This window comes from Rutidosis leptorrhynchoides, chromosome 2, assembly GCF_046630445.1.
Source record: "Rutidosis leptorrhynchoides isolate AG116_Rl617_1_P2 chromosome 2, CSIRO_AGI_Rlap_v1, whole genome shotgun sequence".
Classification (NCBI taxonomy): domain Eukaryota; kingdom Viridiplantae; phylum Streptophyta; class Magnoliopsida; order Asterales; family Asteraceae; genus Rutidosis; species Rutidosis leptorrhynchoides.
In genome coordinates, this window is record NC_092334.1 from 608,786,733 (window position 1) to 608,808,688 (window position 21,956).

Sequence of the window (21,956 nt, forward strand, 5' to 3'; positions counted from 1 at the left end):
GAGGAGGTTGACTAGTCAAAGTGCTAGTCACCTCTTTGTCTTTTTGGCAAAACTAGTCCCTCTAGTTTGTAGTCGGGTGCGGGAATTAACCGAACGAATATTTGAATTACATGGGAGTACGGGAGACGTTATAATCCAATAACGAAAATATTTTAAGAATGTAGGTAATGGAGGATACGAATTGAGATACTGAGGATATTAAATAATAAAATAAAAATAAAAAAGACGGCTTTAAAAATAATTTACCGGAAAAATGCGGGATGTTACATAACGGATAGTTATTAAGATGCATTAGTGAGTCTGGACTTTGAACGTGTCTGCATGTCAAAAAGTTTTGCTTATCATTTCTTGTCGGAAAATTACATGCTTATCATCCTTAGTCTAGACACATCATACTGCATTGATTTCATGAATAGTGTATAGACAAAATTCATATCTTAGCGTATCTGCTAATTCATATCTTAGCGTATCTGTTACTGTAAACTTTGTCTGACATATTCCGTAAATTCCTCCGTGATCTACGAAATCTTTTGCTCTATATATATATAGATATTCTATGTAATTAGAATACCATCCGATAACTGGAAATCATTTCATATCTAAAAATCCTTTATTCAATCGTACGAAATGGAATTCGCCACTAGTTCAAGTCCCTCGGATTCCGATATGGAGTTTCACTCTAGCTCCGAAAGCAGTGTGACTGGAATGGATCAACCAATTAGCCATCATCTATTCTGGATGAATTGAGGATGGGTTCGTAGTCTACTTAATCATTGGAGACAAGAAGAAGGCGATCCCTTCCACCCACCACATTGCCCTCTTGGCGATGAACCTGAAGCACTTACCGGCGAACCTGTTCGTAATACCATTTTCTCTCTCATTTCCAGAGTATCTCGTCACGATTATATACTATCTCACATTCTAGATCTTATTCATCCGCTCGTTCGAACCACCGATTATCCCGGTGTAATAGAAAAAGTCAACGCACTTCGCGCTCGAGTATTGGATTTGGAGAATATGGTGCAAAGGTTACAAGCACCAGCAGCAACATCGGCATCAACAGCACCACCATCATCAATACCAACGGTACCATTACCACCACCAACAAAACATCCGCATCCCACACCTCAACATCACAATCCGTACCTCGGGCATCAGCGTCATACGCCCTGTAGATACCAAGAAATATCAACAACAACAAACGATGAAGTACTAAATCATAACTTCATCGGAGAAATATTCTACGGTGATTATGTAATCTCTAAAGTTTAAGAGATTATTTATTCTAATCATAGTCGTAAACCAAGATGAATGGATGGATAGAGATGATACAGAGAAGAATAGAAACCCTGACAAGGATGGTGCACGAATTACAAGCTAGACTTGTTTACCAGCAGCATCAACAGTACCGTCAGCATCACCAACACCGTCAGTACCGTCAGCATCATCAGCACTAGCAACACCTATAACATCACAAGCTCCGTCAGTTCAAGAATCACCGTGGACATCATTACGAATCAACAACGAGTATATTGTATCAACGAGTTATGACGTATTAACTCAATTCCTCTGAAGAATTTATATGTATACCTTATATATATATATGTATATATATATATATGTGTATATATATATATATATATATATATATATATATATATATATATATATATATATATATATATATATATTGAAACCATCATAAATCTTTTCGTATTAAGCTATTATGTATGAATTGAAAAAGGGTAGATACTACTCGGTTAAATTCATATTACTAACATACTATAATCCTTCGATTAACGACTTAACCATCGTTAACTACAATTTCTGTTTCAATTCAATGAATTCTGTTTCATAATAAATCAAGTGTATTATTCAATTATATGTTTGGTTTTACACTTTCATCTTCGATATACTCGAAACTCTTTAAGAAACATCATTTGTACCTTGCGAAGTTAGCAAGAGTTCTATGAGCATCAACATGATTCACTGAGGAAATATCAATAAGAATAAATAATGGAGTATTGACCACAGTAGTGAAATACTCTGTGAAGATTATGTAATCTCTAATGTTAGAGATTAATTCATTTCTAGTTCCAGCCGAAAATCAAATGAGCTTAATATGATATTAACTCATTAAATCTATATTACATCTGAAGAAAATATACATATATATATATATATATATATATATATATATATATATATATATATATATATATTTATATATATATATATATTTTCATAAAGACTGTGATAAAAATTCCCTTGTATAAAATTTTACTTGTGAAACTTTTAACGGGTAGGTAGTACCCATGAGATATAAATTCACAACTAATATGATTCATTATTCGATTCTGATTCAGCAATCATCAACTATATTCACTACTTTCACAACGATATACATTCTTTCGTAGAAATCAAAAAAACCATTCTCATTTAAATTTAATTACATATTCTGATTTTGACAAATCAAAATCCAAGTCAAGATTTAACAGAAGAAGACATCACTCTTAGATCCCTACATCTTTTGAAGTTATACTTTGACTTCAAAACTGTGCTAGGACATCATTTTTACTCATAGAACCCAGAAAAATAATTGTATCATTCAAAATCCTAGAACATCATACGTATATTAACGATTACAATCTGTGTTCCCAACACCACGAAATTCCTGAAGACACTTCAAATAATGAACAATTGAGATGATGATCCAACCACATATTACCCACAATCTTGTACCTGAAGAAAAAAAACCCCTCGAAACCAAAGTCATAGTTTAACACGTATCCGTGTCAGACCCTTTGACATTTATTAGCTAAAATAACTTTTCAATCCCTTTTCAAAATAGTCAGTTTTGTCACAGCTCCAGCAAATCACCTTCAATTGTTCATTTGAATAAGCCTTATTATAACGATTATCCCTTCATCATTGTTACCAGGGAACCTTTTATATCTCGCCACATTAGCAGTAAACTTACCAGCAATTCCATTGATCTTTAAGCCTCTCCGAAAAATCACTATACTTATTCGTTGAAACTCTATCATGTACTCATCTGCATCTTGTAATGATAGTTGCCATACTAAAAAGCTTGAATCATTATTCTCGAATTTCACTGCAATTCTACGCCAACAGTTATATATATATACATATAACGCCTACCTCCAAGACTTACATACTTCGAATGTGAAGTTTCTGAAAAAACACCCTAAACTGCGATCTAGTTCTCGAAATTTTGAAAAATGCTGATGAAGCAGCAAAAACTGTAAATGACCTTAACAGCCAAAAGTTTGATGATAAAGAATAGTGTGTTGGCAAAGCTCAGAAAAAGAGAAGATTTGGTACTGAAACCTTCTCCGAACTTACAAATCAAGAACAGAGCTAACAAACAATAACCAAACAACAAAGCTCGCAAGCACAAACAACATACATTAACAAAGGCTGGAAAACAAAAAAGATAAAAACCCGAAAAGGAAGTAAATATGAAAACCAATCTAGACGACAACTGAAAGATTTAAGACCATCTAAATATCGAAAGAACCTCCTACGACCCACAAAATTAATCAAGCATCTTTAATAAACACGCCAAAGTTATCCATCTCCTCTTGGTGAGTCAATTTCTTCTTTCTTCCGTTCCTCGGTTTTCTAACGTGTTCCGAATCGGGAGGTTGCTCGCTAGAGTTGCAAACGACACCCTTTTGGTCGCCATCCAATTATCCATGTTATTCATATTATACATCAATTTCATGCCATGAACGTTTTCATGCATTTATGGCATAACCTTTTGCGAGCTTTTATCCACGATCACCTCCCAATACCCACCACCACTTACCACCACTTACCACCATTATCCACCATCCAGCCACCTCCACTTACCCCTTCCGATCACTCGCACATTAAATTCCTCTTACAGTTCCTTCTCAACAACCCTCTTAATCCTTTGCACCACTTATTCCATAAGCTATATAACCCATTTTTCTTTCAATGTCACCTCCTTCCCTAATTTCTTTCTCAACCGTCTGTAATCTTGCTTCAAACCCTTCTTCCCTACTGACTACAAATTCGCATACAACTCTTGGAGATTTTCTGCCCCAAAATCTCTTTTCATCAGCTCCATATGACTCGCCGTTACCACCGGTTATCTCAAGGTCTGAGCCGATTCCTCCAGTTGTGGTTCACTCCGGCATGGACTTCGATGCAGGTACCTCAAGACAGAATAGGAGGGTTTGTTCAGATTCGGATAGTAAGACGGTGTTCATTGGGCGGATTGACCGAACCGTTAACCGAAACATGGTTGAAACGGCTTTTGGAAAAATCGATTTGTTATCGAAGGTTAGGTTTTGTCCCTCTAGACGATATTGTTTCGTTTCGTTTCTTTTGCTAATGAAGGAGAAGACCAAAGGCCATTAAGGACTTGAATGAGTCGAAGATCTTTGGACGTCCCATTTTTGTGGGTAGACCAAAACAACAAAGCTCGGGTAGTTTCGGTTCTTTGAGCAGATCGCGTGCTCCGGCCATTGCTCAACTGAGGTGTAAGCTCAACATTAATCCCTTGTTCTCATTCAATCTTCATTTATCTGTTTTGATTGTGGATAGAATTCCTTTGGAAGAATCAAAAGTTTCGACTTTTCTTATCGAGCATAAAGCTCATGTTTCACGCATTAGTTTGTTCGGACCGATAGGTTATTTGTGTCTATGTGGGGATCAAGGGAGCTTCAATAATATCATTAACTCACATTCTAAAGAGTTTGCTTTGATCTTCCCTTTTATTGGATTAGACGAATCTTTTTTTGGTTTGCTTGGCTCGAAATAACGGGTATCCCGGTGAAGTTTGCTTCGAATGAAAGTGTTTTGGATGTTGCTGAGCTTTTTGCCGAGGTCATTGAAGTGGCTTGTTCATCGTCAAATTTAGGAAACGTTGGTTCTTTGTTTGCTTTAGTCAAATCGACTAAAGTTAATTATATTCATGATTTGGTGCTTGCCGATTTAGGGGATAAAAAGTGCTCGAGAACTGAAGTGTGGGTGTCCGAAGTTTCAGATCATGATAGTATCAGCCGTATTATTTCTTGTTCTTTTGATCATCGCTTACTTGAATCAACTAACCAATTCGTAGTTTCTAGTGGGTCATTTGCGAGTGAAGCAAAAGATGATTGAATTGTGTATACCATGCAATTATAAAGCTTCATGCAATTTTGCACCCATGTTTTCGGTCTGGTTACGTCATGATGCGTTTAAGTTTAATTGTTTTATTACTAAGCATATCTTGAACCGTTTAGGCAACTCAACTATAAGCAAAAAGACGAAAATACCCAACGTGTGTTTATCACGTGGTACACTTAACTTGAAGGTTTTAGCGGTAAGTTAACTGTAGGACTGTTCATGTACAATTTTTAAAATTTAGAATCAACCTTGATCGATTAAACTTTAGGTCCCAATATGATTTTTGGTATAAATCTTGGGGACTAATCATGAAATTGTCTCATACTTTAATTAAAATATTACTACCTTTACCGTAATTTAGTATAATACCAAATTTAGACATTATTATTCCCGTCGTCCTTGAACTTGTACCCAAATCACACGCGTCGTCCTTGGAACTTTTTTTGAACTCACGTCGTCACTAAACTATCTGGAAATCACTCCCGTCATCCTTCTATTTACTTGCCGTCTCTTTGCTCCGTTAACCTGAAACATGTGCATATCATGTGAGGGTATTTTAGTCTTTTTATCTTTTTCTCTTCATTTTTTTCTTTTTCCTTTTCTTTTATATTCTCATTAAACCCACAACCAACCACCTGGACATGAAGCCATCTTCTTTAACTTTGAAACATACACATGAATCGAAGTACAGAGTATATATTTAGAGTACATAATTTATATTCAAATTGGGTACATCAATCAAAATTAAGCAAACAAAAAAGGAGTCAATAAATTTATCTTAACCCGTTTATCACTGAACAATACTCTAACCCATTCCATATATAAATTATCTCAAACTTCATCTTCATCATCTCTTGTTTTTTGCATAGATCTGTGTAGTGTAGACCCATTCCATTTAAATACAGAAACTCACCTCCTACGATTGAGTCCAACCAGGTACAAACGAGATTTCCAGGTCAGATCTGAACTCCGTTTCGAATGGAAACAATCAAATATGAACTCAGGCACGAACGAGATTTCCAGATCCGACTATTTCTGTTCCAGGTTCCGTTCGATTTGTAGGTTCCATCGATTTGAGAGTTTCATTCGATTTGCAAGTTTACATTTTCCGGTCACGAGAATGGTCGTTCGATGGATTCGTATGTTCAGATCTTCTTTCATGATGATGAACACACGGTGGTTTTATTTCGATTGAGATATCAACACAAACCCATCATCACGATGAAGTTGTTTATGATGATGAGAGGGTTTTTGATTTATGAATTTGTTTCTTGAAAGTGATAATTTTGGCACGAATGAAATGAAAGAGAAGAGAATGGAATGAAAGAGAAGGGAAAGTGGCAAAAGGCGTAGAAAAGGGAAAAATCAAGATTAAAATAACAAATATACCCTCACATGTCTGGCACATGTTCAGGTTAACAGAAGAAAGGGACGGCAACTAGACGGAAGGATGACGGGCGATATTTTTTGAAAGTTCAGTGACGACGCGAGTGAAAAAAAAGTTTAAGACGACGCTAGTGATTTGGGTATAAGTTCAAGGACGACCTGAGTAATTTTGTCCCAAATTTATTTATACGGAATATTTGGAACGGGGAATATAACAAAAAATAGAAAAAATTGCACCGTTAATCACTCATGTTTACTTCAAATTTCATATTAGCCACTAATGTTTATTTTGAAGATGGTTGGTCACTCAAGTATGCAAAAGTTCCATAGTTGATCACTCTTTCAAATTTCTTTTAAAAAAATTTCATCATGTGAGGGTATAATCATCTACACATATTGTGCTCCCTTCATAAATTGCAGCTTTGCATCTTCATCACAATAAGACCAGACATTACAAAACTTAAAATTTCTGTCAAAAAAAATTTCATCACCATGAAATTTAAATCAAAGTAAAATTAAACAAAAACTTAAAAGTTAAATCCAAATCAAAATTATTCTCTAACTTTAATCCACCACTACCAATATAAATGATATATTATTTGCACAGGTGTTTGATTCCATAATACATAAAATCGTAATAGGGCTCCATTTACAGAACATGGCTACATGAAAACATATATTAAAACCTTTCTTCAATTCTTTAATTTCATAATACATAAAGATCACTTATCATCATCTATAAATCCCAAACCCAGTTTTCAACATAGATATATTCATCATCTTTAAATCCCAAACCCACTTTTTAACATAGAGATCGAAGTTTATAAACCAAATCATTCAAACAACAAATTGATTTCAGAAATGTGTTCCTACACCAAATCCTAGGCTTCGTGATCATTCATAATCGATTAACATCAACAAATTGAAGGAGATTGATCTTGTGTTCTTCGTGTTCGTCATTCAATGATTTGGTCTCCGGATCAATATGAAATGATTTGAGGAAAAGTAAAATGCAGAGTTTTTCCAAATCACGTCGTGATGCTATCCTCAAATTCTCAAATCTGAACTCAAAAAATCATGGACGAATTTCGAAGTCAAAGTTCGAGTGCAAAAGTCAACTTCATCTTCATGATTCAAATTCGAGTTCCTTGTGTTATTTCAGGTTCAGTTTTTGATTTTCGAGTGTAAGGAAAATGATTTGGAACATAATTCATGAAGGATTCAAAGTCTAAAACTCCTCAGATCTCGATTTCAATTTTTGGTGTTCATAATGAAGTTCTTCACTTTTGTTTTCTGCATATTTGATGAAGTTCTTCACTAGTCTTATGATTTTGCATATTTGATGATGTTTTGGTTTAGTTTTACTTTCGATTATAATTTCATGGTGATGAAATGAAATTTTTTTTGAAAGAAATTTAAGTTTAGATAGATATAGGGTTTTCTTGTGTTCTTGTGATGAAGATGCAGACAATTTATGCAGGGAGCACAATGTCTGTGGACAATTATACTCTCACTTGATAAATTAATTTTGATAGAAATTTGAAAGGGTGACCAACTATGGAACTTTTGGATACATTAGGAACCAATCATTTTCAAAATAAATATTAGTGGCTAACATGAAATTTGAATTAAATATTAGTGACAAACTGTGCAATTTTTTCAAAAAAATAAAAGGTACTACCTTACTTTTTGTGATAAAAATAAACGCCGTTGTTCAGTAACGGAGCACTCATTAAACTTCACCTTCTTCCTACACATTCATAGGAAAAACAGGGAATATCATTTTTCAAACGCGATTTAATAGCTTTTTAGAAAATGAGATTAAAACCTAATTGTTTACGGATTATATTTCTGTTTCTGTATCTATCGTTAAAAATAATTGTAATAAAATGCTCGATCCATGATTATAAGAATGAAGGATTCATACCTAGGTTTAATTCCTTCTTTTTACACGGAGGTAGTGAAGGAATGTATGCTTCTAAGGTTCATCTCAATGTATCATCTATCGAAGATAATAAACTCATCAATGGCAAATCATTCATTAGGTAAAACACTTATTTATTTATTTTTAATTATCATTTTATGTTGTCTGTTTAGATTAATTTATTATTTACATTTTGGGAGTAATTGTGTAATATCTGATGTAGTTGAGTTGGTGTTGCTTTTAAAATTTTGGATAATATTAGTAAATATATGTATTTGATTTTGAATTTAGATCACTGGATATTTTAATTTGTTAACTTTTGAGTAAGGAGATACTTAGTTTGATCAATAATTAAAATGACTCTTTGCTATAATATCAATTTATACATTTATATACTCCGTACGTAATGTATGCATAATTGCACATTTTTGCCATTGTAAACCTTAACATCGAAAAGAATTAAATAATTTACAAGTTAGTTGCTTAGTATCAACGCTTATTGCATAATTGAATGGAGAATTTGGACTCTGAAGCGTAGGGCTGATATATTTGTTAGTATGCATACATCATCTTCTTTTATAAGTTTAACAAAATGTTATAGTTGAAATGTTGAATTGTTGGTTAGATAAAGCAACCGCGTAAATCCAAGTTAAGCTTTCTTCCTTTTGTGTTGTAACATGTTCGTGCATCTAGGTTTGAGTCTATAATATTTAGAAGACCAAAAGAGGTTGCTGCTATACAGAACGAGATGCAACCGAGTACTGGTTTGGTTGAAGCTATAATTGTTGAAGTGAAAAACAGAGATAAGATTGGAGGTGCATATTTAAACTCTGATGCAATTTGTTGTGCACCTGAACTTGCAAGTGATGGTTCGTGCAAGGTAGGCGAAGTTATTATTCGTCAAGACCCTGATAACCCTGGCTGGCCTAAACGGATTCAAACTCCATTCGAGGGCAAAAATGAAGAAGCAAAGATGATGTTGCAAACCATTGAGATCAATAGAACGGGAATGTATTATCTTTACTTTATGTATTGTGATCCACAACTTAAGGGTACAATTATGAGTGGAAGAACTGTTTGGAGAAATCCAGATGGTTATCTACCGGGGAAGATGACAACGTTTATGCCATTTTATGGATTTATGTCCTTAGCTTACCTTATTCTCGGTCTTGTATGGTTTCTTCGATTTTTGCAACATTGGAAGGATGTAATACAGTTGCATTACCATATCACAGTTGTAATTGGTCTGGGAATGTGTGAGATGGCTCTTTGGTATTATGAGTATGCAAATTTTAATGTTACAGGAAGCAGACCGGTCGGGATTACTCTTTGGGCAGTCACGTTTAGTGCTTTTAAGAAGACGTTTTCTCGTCTTCTTCTTTTAGTTGTATCAATGGGTTATGGTGTTGTGCGACCTACGTTAGGAGGTGTGACTTTGAAAGTGTTGGTTTTGGGTTTGGTATATTTTTTGGCTTCAGAAGCTCTTGAACTTGTTGAAAATCTTGGAAATGTAAATGATTTTTCTGGGAAAGCGCGAGTTTTTTTGGTGCTTCCTGTTGCTTTACTGGATTCATGCTTCATTCTTTGGATCTTTTCATCATTGTCTAAAACTTTAGAAAAGCTTCAGGTAAATTTACTGTTATTTCAGTTTTCTTCATTGCAGTCTTAGACATCTTGATTTCTTGTTTGATAGTAAACAATACGTGCATATGCCTGGGCGGGTCAATATGTGGTAGTTTATGCGGGTTGGGTCAGCTTGACATGGAACAGTTATAACATAAGAATACCTACGTACGTTTGAGTAACTAACATGTCAAATATAATTATAAAAGTTATACTAGTCTTGTGATAGTGTAGTTTTTTAGATAGTATGTTTTATAAGGTTGTAATATTGTATTCGATAAATTGCACGTTGGTTTGGACTTTGGACCCATTTTCTATATATCAAGGTATTTATTCTTTGTTAAGCTTAGCAATAACATAACTGGAACAGACCTATTTACACATAAATGAGTTGAAATTGCACATTTGTTCTGAAATATTTATCCTTCGTAAATTGTAATGTGCTCTCTTTGTTCTGTATACCATATTTAAGGCATGCTATATGTATGTATCAGGTTGTAATGTGTGTGCTATCTTTTTTCTGTATACAATGGCTTTAGATACCATAGCATATTTACAGTATTTTTAAAATGGAAGTTTGAATTTCTTGACTTCTTTGTTTTAGACTTTTAGTTAATGTGTTGGTTAATCTGTCATTTTATAATTACCTTAAACCAATTCTCATATCTCATATGACTTTCATTAAATGGTCACTTCATTTTATTCATGTGGTATATTACTCAAAGAGATGCTCAGCTTATATTGAAATAACTGCCAACTGTGAAAATACAGCTTCTTCATTCAGGTGCTGATGAATTTATGTATACTTCAGTCTCAATTACTCACTGATTTCATGCCAATTATTGGCTTACTCTGACCATTGTTGAATTTATGTAATTTTATTCTTTCTGATATTTGCTTATGATGTAAAGCTGATAATTAGCATCGGGTGGTGAATTCAAATGGATGGGTTTAGTTTTTTACTCATGCTCTACAACATGATATATGCTAAATTTTGACTTAATTACTATTTCTAACTATGTTGACTTAGTTACGAAGAAGCATGGGCAAACTTGAACTATATCGAAAGTTCACTAATGCTTTAGCTGTATCTGTCTTGGTTTCTGTTGCTTGGATTGGCTACGAGGTACTCTACTCGTCTTCCATAATCATTACTATTTTATTTTGTATCTGCACATTTTGTATGTATTTTTCCTTTGTGCAAATAACTATAGGTTGCAAAATCAGTGGGTTTGATAATAGGTCAGAACTCAATACGGGTTTAAATCAACAGGCTGAGTAGGTTTGACCCGTCTATTTTATGAATTTGTAAAAGTTCATAGATGATTATATATATTTCTGAAAAGCAAATTTTAACACCCTATGCCTACTCTTACATCGTTGTACCTAGTGGGACTTGAACGCTCAACCACTTGGTTAAAGAGCGCGTAAGATACACACAAAATTATTTTTTTAATAAAGTGTGTTTTTAGCATTTGAAAACACTTTGGGTGACTATCAACCAATTTGACCTGTTGGAGATCAATTAGAACCCAATTTAATGGTATGTTTCAATATTTCCGTATCTATACTATTATATAAAGAGAATTTGGTCAACATCGAAAAATTGGTCAAACTTGTCAACTCTTGCTCCGTAAAATCAAACGTCATATTTTCTATTCTTACTATATAAAGAGACACTCCACATGTTACACATGTTACACACTTTCAAACACACAAATTTTCTTCTGTCTCTCTTTGAGCCACAACCCTGCCGCATAACACGGGTACGATACAAGTCTAACTTAACCTTATACCTAAATTATTCAACCTACATTTGTTAACCATCCTTGATAATGTTGTTATGTTAATTTGAAGTACTTAATGTCTAGTTGTTGACAATTTGCTTTCATCCACACACAAATTATTGTTTTTATGGCTTATGGCAACTACAATTCTTTCTTTTGTACTCTTCTAGTCTTTTTGAATCATCGACTATTAATATTTATTATTTATGCTTTTATATTTCAGTTGTACTTTAATGCAAGTGATCCTTTAAGTGAGTTATGGCGACGAGCCTGGCTCATCCAAGCTTTTTGGGCAGTATTGGCATATATACTTCTGGTTATCATATGCATTCTTTGGTCTCCTTCTCATAACCCTACTAGGTAGCATCTTTTTTTCTTTTTTTTTCTTTTTTTCTTTTTTTAACTTTGAATAATTTTAAAATCTCAAATCAACACTAAAGTTACATCAAGATGAGTGCAAACTAACTTTGGCTCTTTGAAATGAAACAGAGGGGAATATTTTCGGATACTTATACATTGTTATGTAAATATGCAGATATTCATACTCGGAGGTTGAAGATATAGAAGAAGAGGCTATCTCTTTGACCAGCAGTGGAGTTAAAGTGGCGGGAGAGTTACTCGAGAGGAAACCGGCGATTATCACGGATCACGTGTTTGAGGTTATCGAGGAAGACAAACGAGAATGATGCTTCCTCTATTTTTATGGTACTACTCGGTACTCGTTCCCACTATGAGTTAATACAACCTCATTTAGGCTCGATAGCTTGTTTGAGCTCGATATATGAAGCTCGAGTCGAGCTCGTTTAGGCTCGGCTCAAATCGTCTTGGCTCAAATCATGCTTTTAACAAGCCGAGCTCGCTAGTAGCTCGGCATCATTTACACCTCTAGTTCTAAGAACGTTTTTTTGTTATTTTATCTTATAACTTCAGACAATAGATTCACGTCCAAACACCGTCATCTACAGTCTTGAGTTGATATCTGACTGATTAATAATAATAATTACGGAGTACCTCATTACTTTAAGCAAGACCTCTTAAGGTTGTTTCATAATTTTACTGTGATACTGATATATGCAGAAACTGCAACCAAATGTTTGAACAACAGTATCATTCACTTGCAGCCGGGAAATCATTTTCGCAAGAGTTAATTTAGTACATCAGTCGGAGCTGGCATACTGTCACTGTAACCTGATTGAGACTCTGAAATCAACAAAATCAACTGTTCAAGATGAAGAAGCTATAGAGTAAGTTTTAACCATTTTATGTGAATTGTAAGTATATTATTATGAAACTGGAATTCGGTTCCTTAAGTTTATATATTAGCTTCCGGCTTCAATTATCCTCCACCTTACGATAGAAGAAATCTTTGGTAGATTGACTTGAAATCTTTGTGCTAGGAGGACCATGCTTCTGTGTAAAATTTGATTTTACTAGTGTCCATTTACGTCGGTCTTTTTTACATGGTAGTTGGGACTAAGGACACTCCCTATCGTAACTAAACTATTCATCCTCTTAACCTTCCACATCAGCGCCACATCAACACAAATATCCTATAACTAACTCATAACTAAACACTCCATATCATGGCTAAAACAATACTCCTCTTAATATACAACGTACAAGCAATAAAGCATCAAGTCCAACAATAAAAAGCACTGGGACCCGCAATTCCTATAACTCTTCCGTTAAATCTATGGTGAAAGCGGGTAACTAACGCGGGTAACTAAGTGGTGCCTATGGTTAGTTACGGGTAATGAGCGGTTAATGGGCGGGTAACTAACCATAGGGGGTGGTCTAAGTGTCTACTAATGCATCATAGATAACTAAACCTGTTTAGTTGATCGTCGTAATTTACTACTATATATATTTAAACATTACAATTAACCATTTAAAGCTGGATTTGTATGTCACAGTCTAATGACAAACGGAATACCAAAATATTGTCTATTTGTCATGATCTTGAAACTTACTGGATCAACTACTAATTGTGCGTTAAATGATAGGGATATAAATTAGGACTAATTGTGAGTGGTGTCAAAATAATGATCCCAATGCAATGGAAGAATCGTAACCAAAAACTTTTTCACAACAAGGTCCTTCCGGTACTAATACTCTCAACAAAATTCAAATTAAAAGTTTGAATGAATTTCTAAAAGATCAAAATTTAACTCGTTAGTGTGGCAACAATGGCTCATAAATCCTTTCAACAACAATAGAACATGTGTAGGTTAACGAGTACTTTGTTGCTCAAAGTCGGGTCATTTGTTTGTATATAAGTTGTACATATAAGATCGTGAACTACAATCTGTAATCGTCGGGTCAATGTCTGCTAACTATATGGCAGACTCGAAGCTATCATGTTCATATCTAATTTATATAATACAAAATTTGCTTGGCCTTCAAAAATAAAATAAAATAAAAAATACGTAATATTTTTGTTTACGATGACCTTACGATTATGTACATGTATTATGTATTTTCAGTTATTACTAAATGTATGGTTTGGTTATGGTATTCATTTATTTCATGTTTTTTTGTATTTATGAAAATTTTAATTGATGATATCGTATGTACCCCGATCATTTAGTCACCATGTAATTGGTATTAAGCTTACGTAACAATGAGATATTTTACCCGTCACCAGACATGCAATCGACACTTCAATAAAATCGACATCACGTGACAAGTTATTGAAGGTTTTATAGGTATAAAAATAATATGGTAAATGGTTGAAAAAAAAAAGAAACATAAATTACTCAATTTAACTATAAAGATAATATTACTTTTGTTGATGAATGAAATAGACTATAGACTACTAGACTATATACTTTAATTTAGACCACAAAATGATTAAATTTTTAAAAAGTGAAGTTAAAGTAATTTTGTCTATGTGTGGCTTAGCCGCTTAGGTTGCGATGACAAAGTTACATGTGTACACATAGCACTAAATAACTATTCAACTCAAGAGGATTGTTGACGTTGCCAGGTCTATAACTACTAGCTATTCGTGCTAGAATTGTACCAATAGCTTTTGTTATTGTCACACAGTATACCTCTCATGACGTCCGAATGCGTCAATTGCAATATACTTTCAGTATAATAACAATTGAGCTCAACCTTTCTATACACGATCGACTTCTTCCGTCCCTACTATACACAGACGGTTTTGTCCCTTCTATACATGGACAGTTCACAAATATGCACGTAAACCACATACAATATAAGCATATGTATCATCGTCATAGTTAATAGAAAAATCTAATCAGACAGTCTACTCATTTGATCTAATCGGGCAACCTGGCAACAGTAGTATAACCTACTACTTATCATAACAAAAATAATCAACACACATGCATAGATTATCATAATATATATACTAAGCATAATAGCGGGTAGTACTAAACACCAATATCCGTAAGGATAGTCTCACTCCTCGATTACCAGCAAAACTTAGTGGTATAATATTACCGAGTCTTCACCTCTACTTTATCACCCTAAGAACATCGTACACTAAGTTAGTATACCTCTCTAATTGATGTTATATCACTATAATAGTTTGAAACAATCAAACGTATCACATGGGTCAAAATTGCACCTAATCCATTTACATAACTTAGTCATTTGCTTGCGTGACAAATGGTGCGCACTAGTGATCGGACACATATATCAAAATCATCATTTAATCAGAACAATATGTTATACATGCCTTTACGTGCAAAACATTCACACGGGCGTACGAGCCTCAAATCGCGCAATTAGCGCTTCGCGCGCGTACTGAAAATCTAACATTAGTGGCTGAGATCTCGTCGGGGTCGACTGATCGATCTACCGTCATCCTGGTGGGCCACCTGATCGATCGATCGCCGTCCTGGTGTGTTGCCCTTGTTGGTCGAACTTCGTCCTGGTGTCGCCCGGTCGGTCGACCATCGTTCTGGTGTCGCCTGGTAGATCGACCGTCGTCCTGGTGTCGCCCGGTCGGTCGACCGTCGTCCTGGTATCGCCCGGTCGGACGACCTTCGCCCTGGTGTCGCCCTGGTGGGTGAGAACAGCCATAAATAGCAGTTTATCGAGTTAAAATACCCTAAATCACGATTTTATCATGTTCTAACCATGAAACCACATCAAAAACATACCATAACATGTATCTTAGATATATATAACATCAATTTGATCAAAAACCTCCCCCATACACTACTCATGTGGTACTGGATTTTGTTGCTGTTGCTGTAAACAATATATATAAATAATCAAACATAACTTATGATTTACAAATAAAACCCACCAAAAGCATCATCAAATTAATCTAATACACACATGTTATTACCTGAAAGCGTTGCAAGAATCACAAGAGAGCATAAACCAATTGATCTTCTAGCTTAGATGTTGATTACATGAAACAAAATATTAGGTTTTAGAGTAAAAGAGTGCGTACTTGTGTTTTTATTTCTAAACTAGGAAACGAAAGAGTTCACGGCAAGTAAACATTAAATGGGTTTAAAACTCACTGCCCATCTTATATGGGTATTTACAAGTTATCTGTTACACCATGCACATCATTAAGCGGTCTCAACGAGGTCTAACTCACAAAAATAGATATGTTATGTGATCCTTATCACAAAACGCATTCAATCAAACTCATATATAATTCTAAACATATAATTATTAAAATCATTGATATTAATCACCAATATTAAATTAAGGGCAAAATGGTCGTTTACTGTTAGGCCCGGTTCAAAATCGTTACCTAATTCCTTATCACGACGTGGGAACAAATCATCAACAACATATAACGTTTGGTATGGTGTTCAATACACAGTAACAAACGTTATATCAATGAAAAACACTTTAAAATAATTCTTATAAAATATTATATGATACAAATAAATACATTTGAAGTCAAAAATGAAAAAAGAAGTACTTTAAAAAGTCAATAGTGGGCATATATAATGAAACGAAAGGAGTATTAAATTATATATATATATATAGACACACCCCCCCCCCCCCCCCCCCCAACAAATTAATCACTAACACCTGCCACTATCAAAACCCGTCTACCACCGACACACCCCTCCACCCATTAACCACGAATGTCCAAAGCAACAGGATAATGAAACCACTAGTTAAGTCAACGGAATAAAATCTGCCTCGACCACCATCACCTTTCATCGTCCTAGACCACCACCAACGAGGTGGAGGACCTCTAACAAGGTTGACAACAACCATGAATCCCAGTCAGAAAAGGCACCTTCCGGTGGCCACTACCAACATGGTAGGACATCACCATACACCACCATTTCGAATAAAAACATCACCAGCAGGTTCTTCGACGAAGAGCAACAGCAGAATACGAGTACAACAACCGGTGGTCACCACTAATAGAGTGGTTCGACACCATCAACCGCCACCCCGGTCAGATCCGGCGAGAAGAGGTTCAATGAAAACACTAATACAGAGTTAAAATAATAATAAATATTAATATATTAAAATAATTTAATCACACTATTATTGTTATTATTTTAAATTATAATACAATAATAATACGAGTAATTCATGATAATTAATTGATAATAATTAGTAATTAATCTTTTAATACTTGATACGCAGATTAATAATTTAATAATAATAATAATAATAATAATAATAATAATAACAATAATAATAATAATAATAATAATAATAATAATAATAATACAATATAGTTATAATATTAATTAAAAGAAAATTGCGCGGATAGTCCCTGTGGTTTGTAGCACCCAGCGTGGATAGACAAAGTTGGTGATTTGAGTGTAGATAGTCCCTCTGACTTAAAAGTGGAGCAATGATAGCCCAGTTCACTAACATTGTTAACATTTTCCGTAAAAACTGAATCATGTGCAAGCATGTGAGAGTATTTTCGGTATTTACACGTATTTTCAGTTTTGAGTGGTTTTTTACTACAGTTTCAACACCACTTCATATTTGACTTGTTACAGTAACTATTTGTCAATTAATTGCTGAAATAATTTGAATACCATCTCAATTTTGCATAGCTAAAAATGCCCCTTCAAATTCTCTCTACCCCTCCCAATATCCCGCCACCTCCTTCCACCCTCCCACCAACACCGCCACCACTCCGCCCACCACCGATAACATCCTTTCTCCCACCAATTCGTTCACAGCCTTTCAACCCTAACCTATTCTTTAACCTGCACCCACTTCCTCACAGTAATTCCAGTAACAATAATATAAACTTTAAATCAAATCATCACCTTGTTTCCGGCAACAACATCTCAACGATCTATATCGGAGGGATACCCTCTCAATTCAATCCTCCGTTTTGTCCGTTAATTTTCGTCACTTCGGCCACATCCAACGAATTTAATGGAAACGTGATTGCAGTTATGCCTTTATCAAATATCGACTAACCTCTCACTTCGGCCACATCCAACGAATTTCATGGAAACGTGATTACAGAAGTCACAAATTGATGGTGGATGCTCGCCGAATTTTGTTTGTGTAGTGGGTATTATTGAACCCGGATTTTGGCTTATGGATATCGAAGATCTGCTTGATTTTTTGTTCCAGATCTGAAAGTGTGTTTGCTTTTTTTTCCAGATCTGAAGATGTGCTTGATTTTTTATTCCATATATGCTTAAAACATTTTGTTCCAGATCTGTTTGATCTTGAGTAAGAGATGTGTTTAATTTTTCCACTTATTTATGGAGTATTTATATTTATGAAACGTAAAATGAAATTAATTGATAAGGTAGGGAGGGGACGAAGATGATAACGAAGGGAATGAAAGAAAAACATGTAAAGGAAAAAATATAAAGGGGAGGAGGGGACTAAATGACGAAAATACCCTCACATGCTTGGCACATGATTCAGTTTTAACGGAAAAGATTAACAGTGTTAGTGAACTGGGCAATCTTTGCTCCACTTTTAAGTTACAAGGACCATCCACGCTCAAATCACCAACTTTGTCTATTCACGATGGATGTTACAAACCACAGAGACTATACGCGCAATTTTCTCATTAATTAATAATACACATGTAACAGCATTAATTAACATCAGGAATTTAATTTAACATTCAGGAATAGATCTTGAAACGCGGCAAAATTTATCGATTATTGAAAAATAATCGTGTAAATTTTGAATTTGAAACCCACAAACATACGCTTGCATCTTTATTTCTGCATCATTAATTTGTTCATTATATTATTATATTTTTTAAATTAAGTTTTAATGGAATTCTAAAATTAAAATGGAATCTCTCTCATACACAGTTGAGTGTGAATCTAGACACGTGATTGCTTACTTTTGCATTTTGTCACAAGATTTGTAACTCTTTCACAATTAAAAAAAAAACCGCGCTTTTCTTCAATTTCAAACCATTTTTTTTTCTTTTTCTGCTTATATACTTGTTCATCTTAACATCAAACCCTAACCCTAATTGGAACTGATTCATGCTTTCTATCATCTTACATCTTCAATTGGCGATAGTCTAAGCATACCGATGGATAACGGTGACGTTGTGAGACCTCAATTTAAGGTTTGTTCAATTTTTGGAGAATTAGGTTAAAATTGATAAATATGTAGTAAAAGAAATGTGTTTCCGGTATTTATTGAAATTGATGTAATTTGGTTTTTGCAGAAGATGAAATATGGAGAATTTGGAGAACAAAGATCCAAACTTTGCGATTTTCGATCCGGGGCTAAAGGTAATTTCTTCTACTTTTATACTTTTGATGATTGATGATGATATGCACATATGTATACAAGTATTTCACATGTATACTTGTGAGCTATAAATTATTACAAGTTATGTCACTTTGCTATCAATTAAAGAATTTATCAGTATGTTTCGTTTGCATCTGCAGAATTTGTCCTAATTTTAGTTATTTGTTAATAAATTGTTGCATTTTGTTAATACTTGGGACAATGATTATTTTATGATGGAGAACCAAATAAGCTAGATGGAAGAGTTAATTACTTTAACAAGAAATTAGTAACCCTGGAATCTGAAAATCTGATATAATAATTTTGTTTTTTTTTTTTTTTTTCTTTTTTTGGAATAGGGGATTCGACGAAAAACGTTCTTTCAACACTTGACCTCACTACTAAATTAGACTATGTACCATCACAAGAAATTGCATCAACGCAAATTTGTGGGAAACGAAAAGGTTTGTGTCTTGATCTCAATGGAGAAGATGCTTCAAGTTCTTATAATCAAGAACCGTTTCATCTCTATAAAAACAATGAAAGTGTAGAATTGCGAGATACTTTGTCCGAGTGTGGTAGCACTTGTGGCTCAATGGTCGAGAAAGACTCGATGAAAATTTGGAAACAAATGAAACAAAATGGCTTTCTTTCATCTTCCCATGGCGGTGTATGGGTCCCACCAATGCCAAAACCTCGTGGCAGGAAACAAAAAAACGAATCTGTGATCATGAAAAAGATAGAAATGGCGAAAAGAGAACAAGTTAATAAATTTGCAAAAGTAGCTGCTCCAAGTGGGCTTCTGAATGAGTTGAATCCCGGGATTATAAATCATGTACGTAACAGAAAACAAGTTCATTCCATAATTGAGAATCTTGTGAGATCTACAACAAAAAACAAAAATAATGAACGTAAGAAGGTTGATGGGACTAAAAATATTTTGTACACCAACAAAAAATGTGAAGATGATGTACTTAGGCTGAAGCTTTCATCGACTTCAACTATGACATCAGAGAATATGAGTACATTGTCAAATGATGAGTCTGCAACTGTCTCTACCGTCGATTCACTTTCTGTTAAAGGTTAGTTTTTTTATGTGTGTGTGTGTGTGTGTGTTTGTGTGTGTGCGTGTGTGTATGAATATATATAATTAATCAATATGTGATATTGAGTTTTAGGAAACTATTATTTTTTTGCAGCTGCAAATGTAGCTTCTCAGTGGTTGGAACTTCTTCATCAGGACATCAAAGGCCGTTTAGAGGGTAATGTGGTCTTTTCAATTTTCATTCATTTAACACTTTTGTTAAAATGTTACAAGGATGCTGAATCTAAGCTAATAAACATTTGTTACTTGCTGTTATTTCAGCTTTAAGGCATAGCAAGAAACGAGTTCAATATGTAATCCAAACAGAGCTTCCTTCCTTGATATCTAGTTACTACTTATCTTCTAATCAAGAAAATGAATCTTCGGTTGTCGATTCAACAAATAAAACAAATAATGAGATGCATAAACTCAGATGGACTGCCCTTTTTGATCAGATGGATAAATCACTTTCTGAAGAAGAGAAAAATCTGGTGAGTCGCGCATTTATAAAATGTTTGTCATTATATATTCGTGCAATATCTCTGATTATTACCTACTTTTTTTTTGAAATTTATCGTATCAATTTTATACATACCAGGAGTACTCATTGAATCAAGTGAGGGATATGTTGATGCGTTGTGAACACGGCCTGTTTCAGTATCCTCCAGCAAATGGTTCGCAACAGCAGGGTACTTTGCAATCTAACTACATGTAAGTTTCAGACTTATATTTTGTGTGCATAATACAATCAGTCCTTTAATATCCTTCTCAATTTATATCCAAAACAGTTATATGCATTTATATATTCGTTTATAAAGTTAATATGTTGATTTTACATGATTTATAAAGTTCTTTTAGAACGATTATCAAACAGATTATTGTAATCAAGTTCAATCAAGAACCGTTGGATCATTTAGATTTTAAATCATTTAGCGCTTAATCATTCTGTTATCAAACGCACATTTAATGTATTTCTGTTGACATGTAGATATCCGAAAGCAGAACCAGCCCTAGACAAGGTTTTAGCTGTACGGGCTGCTGCCGCTGCTATTTATTCAACATCCAATTTTCTGCAATCAGTAGAAAATCCACCCTGTTTTTGATCATTTTTGACTTGGGATAATCTTCCGTAACAAGATTAACTTAATTATACTTGCATTTTCATTCATACTCAATCCCATGTCGTATTTAGTTAAAATTCTGTAACAACCAGAGTTTGGAATAATAGCAAAACAATTTCTTGTACTTGTTCTTTAGATTGTGTCTATGTATTACCTTTGTAATTGAATTT

At 34.3% G+C, this 21,956-nt stretch overlaps 2 protein-coding genes across 2 annotated transcripts; both read left to right on the forward strand.

Moving 5' to 3' along the window:
* Positions 1 to 8,474: 8,474 nt before the first annotated feature.
* LOC139893458 (uncharacterized) lies at positions 8,475 to 13,214 on the forward strand. The gene is made up of 6 exons (XM_071876620.1): positions 8,475 to 8,591; positions 9,164 to 10,097; positions 11,124 to 11,219; positions 12,104 to 12,240; positions 12,416 to 12,585; positions 12,958 to 13,214. The coding sequence occupies exons 1-5, from the start codon at positions 8,515 to 8,517 to the stop codon at positions 12,564 to 12,566; spliced, it is 1,395 nt and encodes a 464-aa protein (XP_071732721.1). The 5' UTR covers positions 8,475 to 8,514; the 3' UTR covers positions 12,567 to 12,585; positions 12,958 to 13,214.
* Positions 13,215 to 19,378: 6,164 nt separating this feature from the next.
* On the forward strand, positions 19,379 to 21,838 carry LOC139889997 (uncharacterized). The gene is made up of 7 exons (XM_071872905.1): positions 19,379 to 19,414; positions 19,517 to 19,583; positions 19,941 to 20,663; positions 20,781 to 20,843; positions 20,948 to 21,156; positions 21,264 to 21,376; positions 21,654 to 21,838. Exons 1-7 carry the CDS (start codon positions 19,379 to 19,381, stop codon positions 21,766 to 21,768), a joined length of 1,326 nt encoding a protein of 441 aa, XP_071729006.1. The 3' UTR covers positions 21,769 to 21,838.
* The last annotated feature ends 118 nt before the right edge of the window (positions 21,839 to 21,956 follow it).

Excerpts from the sequence above, each read along its gene's own strand:
- LOC139889997 (XM_071872905.1), top strand. The coding sequence starts at position 19,379 with ATGGATAACGGTGACGTTGTGAGACCTCAATTTAAG. Across the intron at positions 19,415-19,516 it reads TTGTGAGACCTCAATTTAAG|AAGATGAAATATGGAGAATT; the intron begins GTTTGTTCAATT and ends TGGTTTTTGCAG. Across the intron at positions 21,157-21,263 it reads CTGAAGAAGAGAAAAATCTG|GAGTACTCATTGAATCAAGT; the intron begins GTGAGTCGCGCA and ends TATACATACCAG.
- LOC139893458 (XM_071876620.1), top strand. The coding sequence starts at position 8,515 with ATGTATGCTTCTAAGGTTCATCTCAATGTATCATCTATCGAAGATAAT. Across the intron at positions 8,592-9,163 it reads AATGGCAAATCATTCATTAG|GTTTGAGTCTATAATATTTA; the intron begins GTAAAACACTTA and ends TCGTGCATCTAG. Across the intron at positions 11,220-12,103 it reads TTGCTTGGATTGGCTACGAG|TTGTACTTTAATGCAAGTGA; the intron begins GTACTCTACTCG and ends TTTATATTTCAG.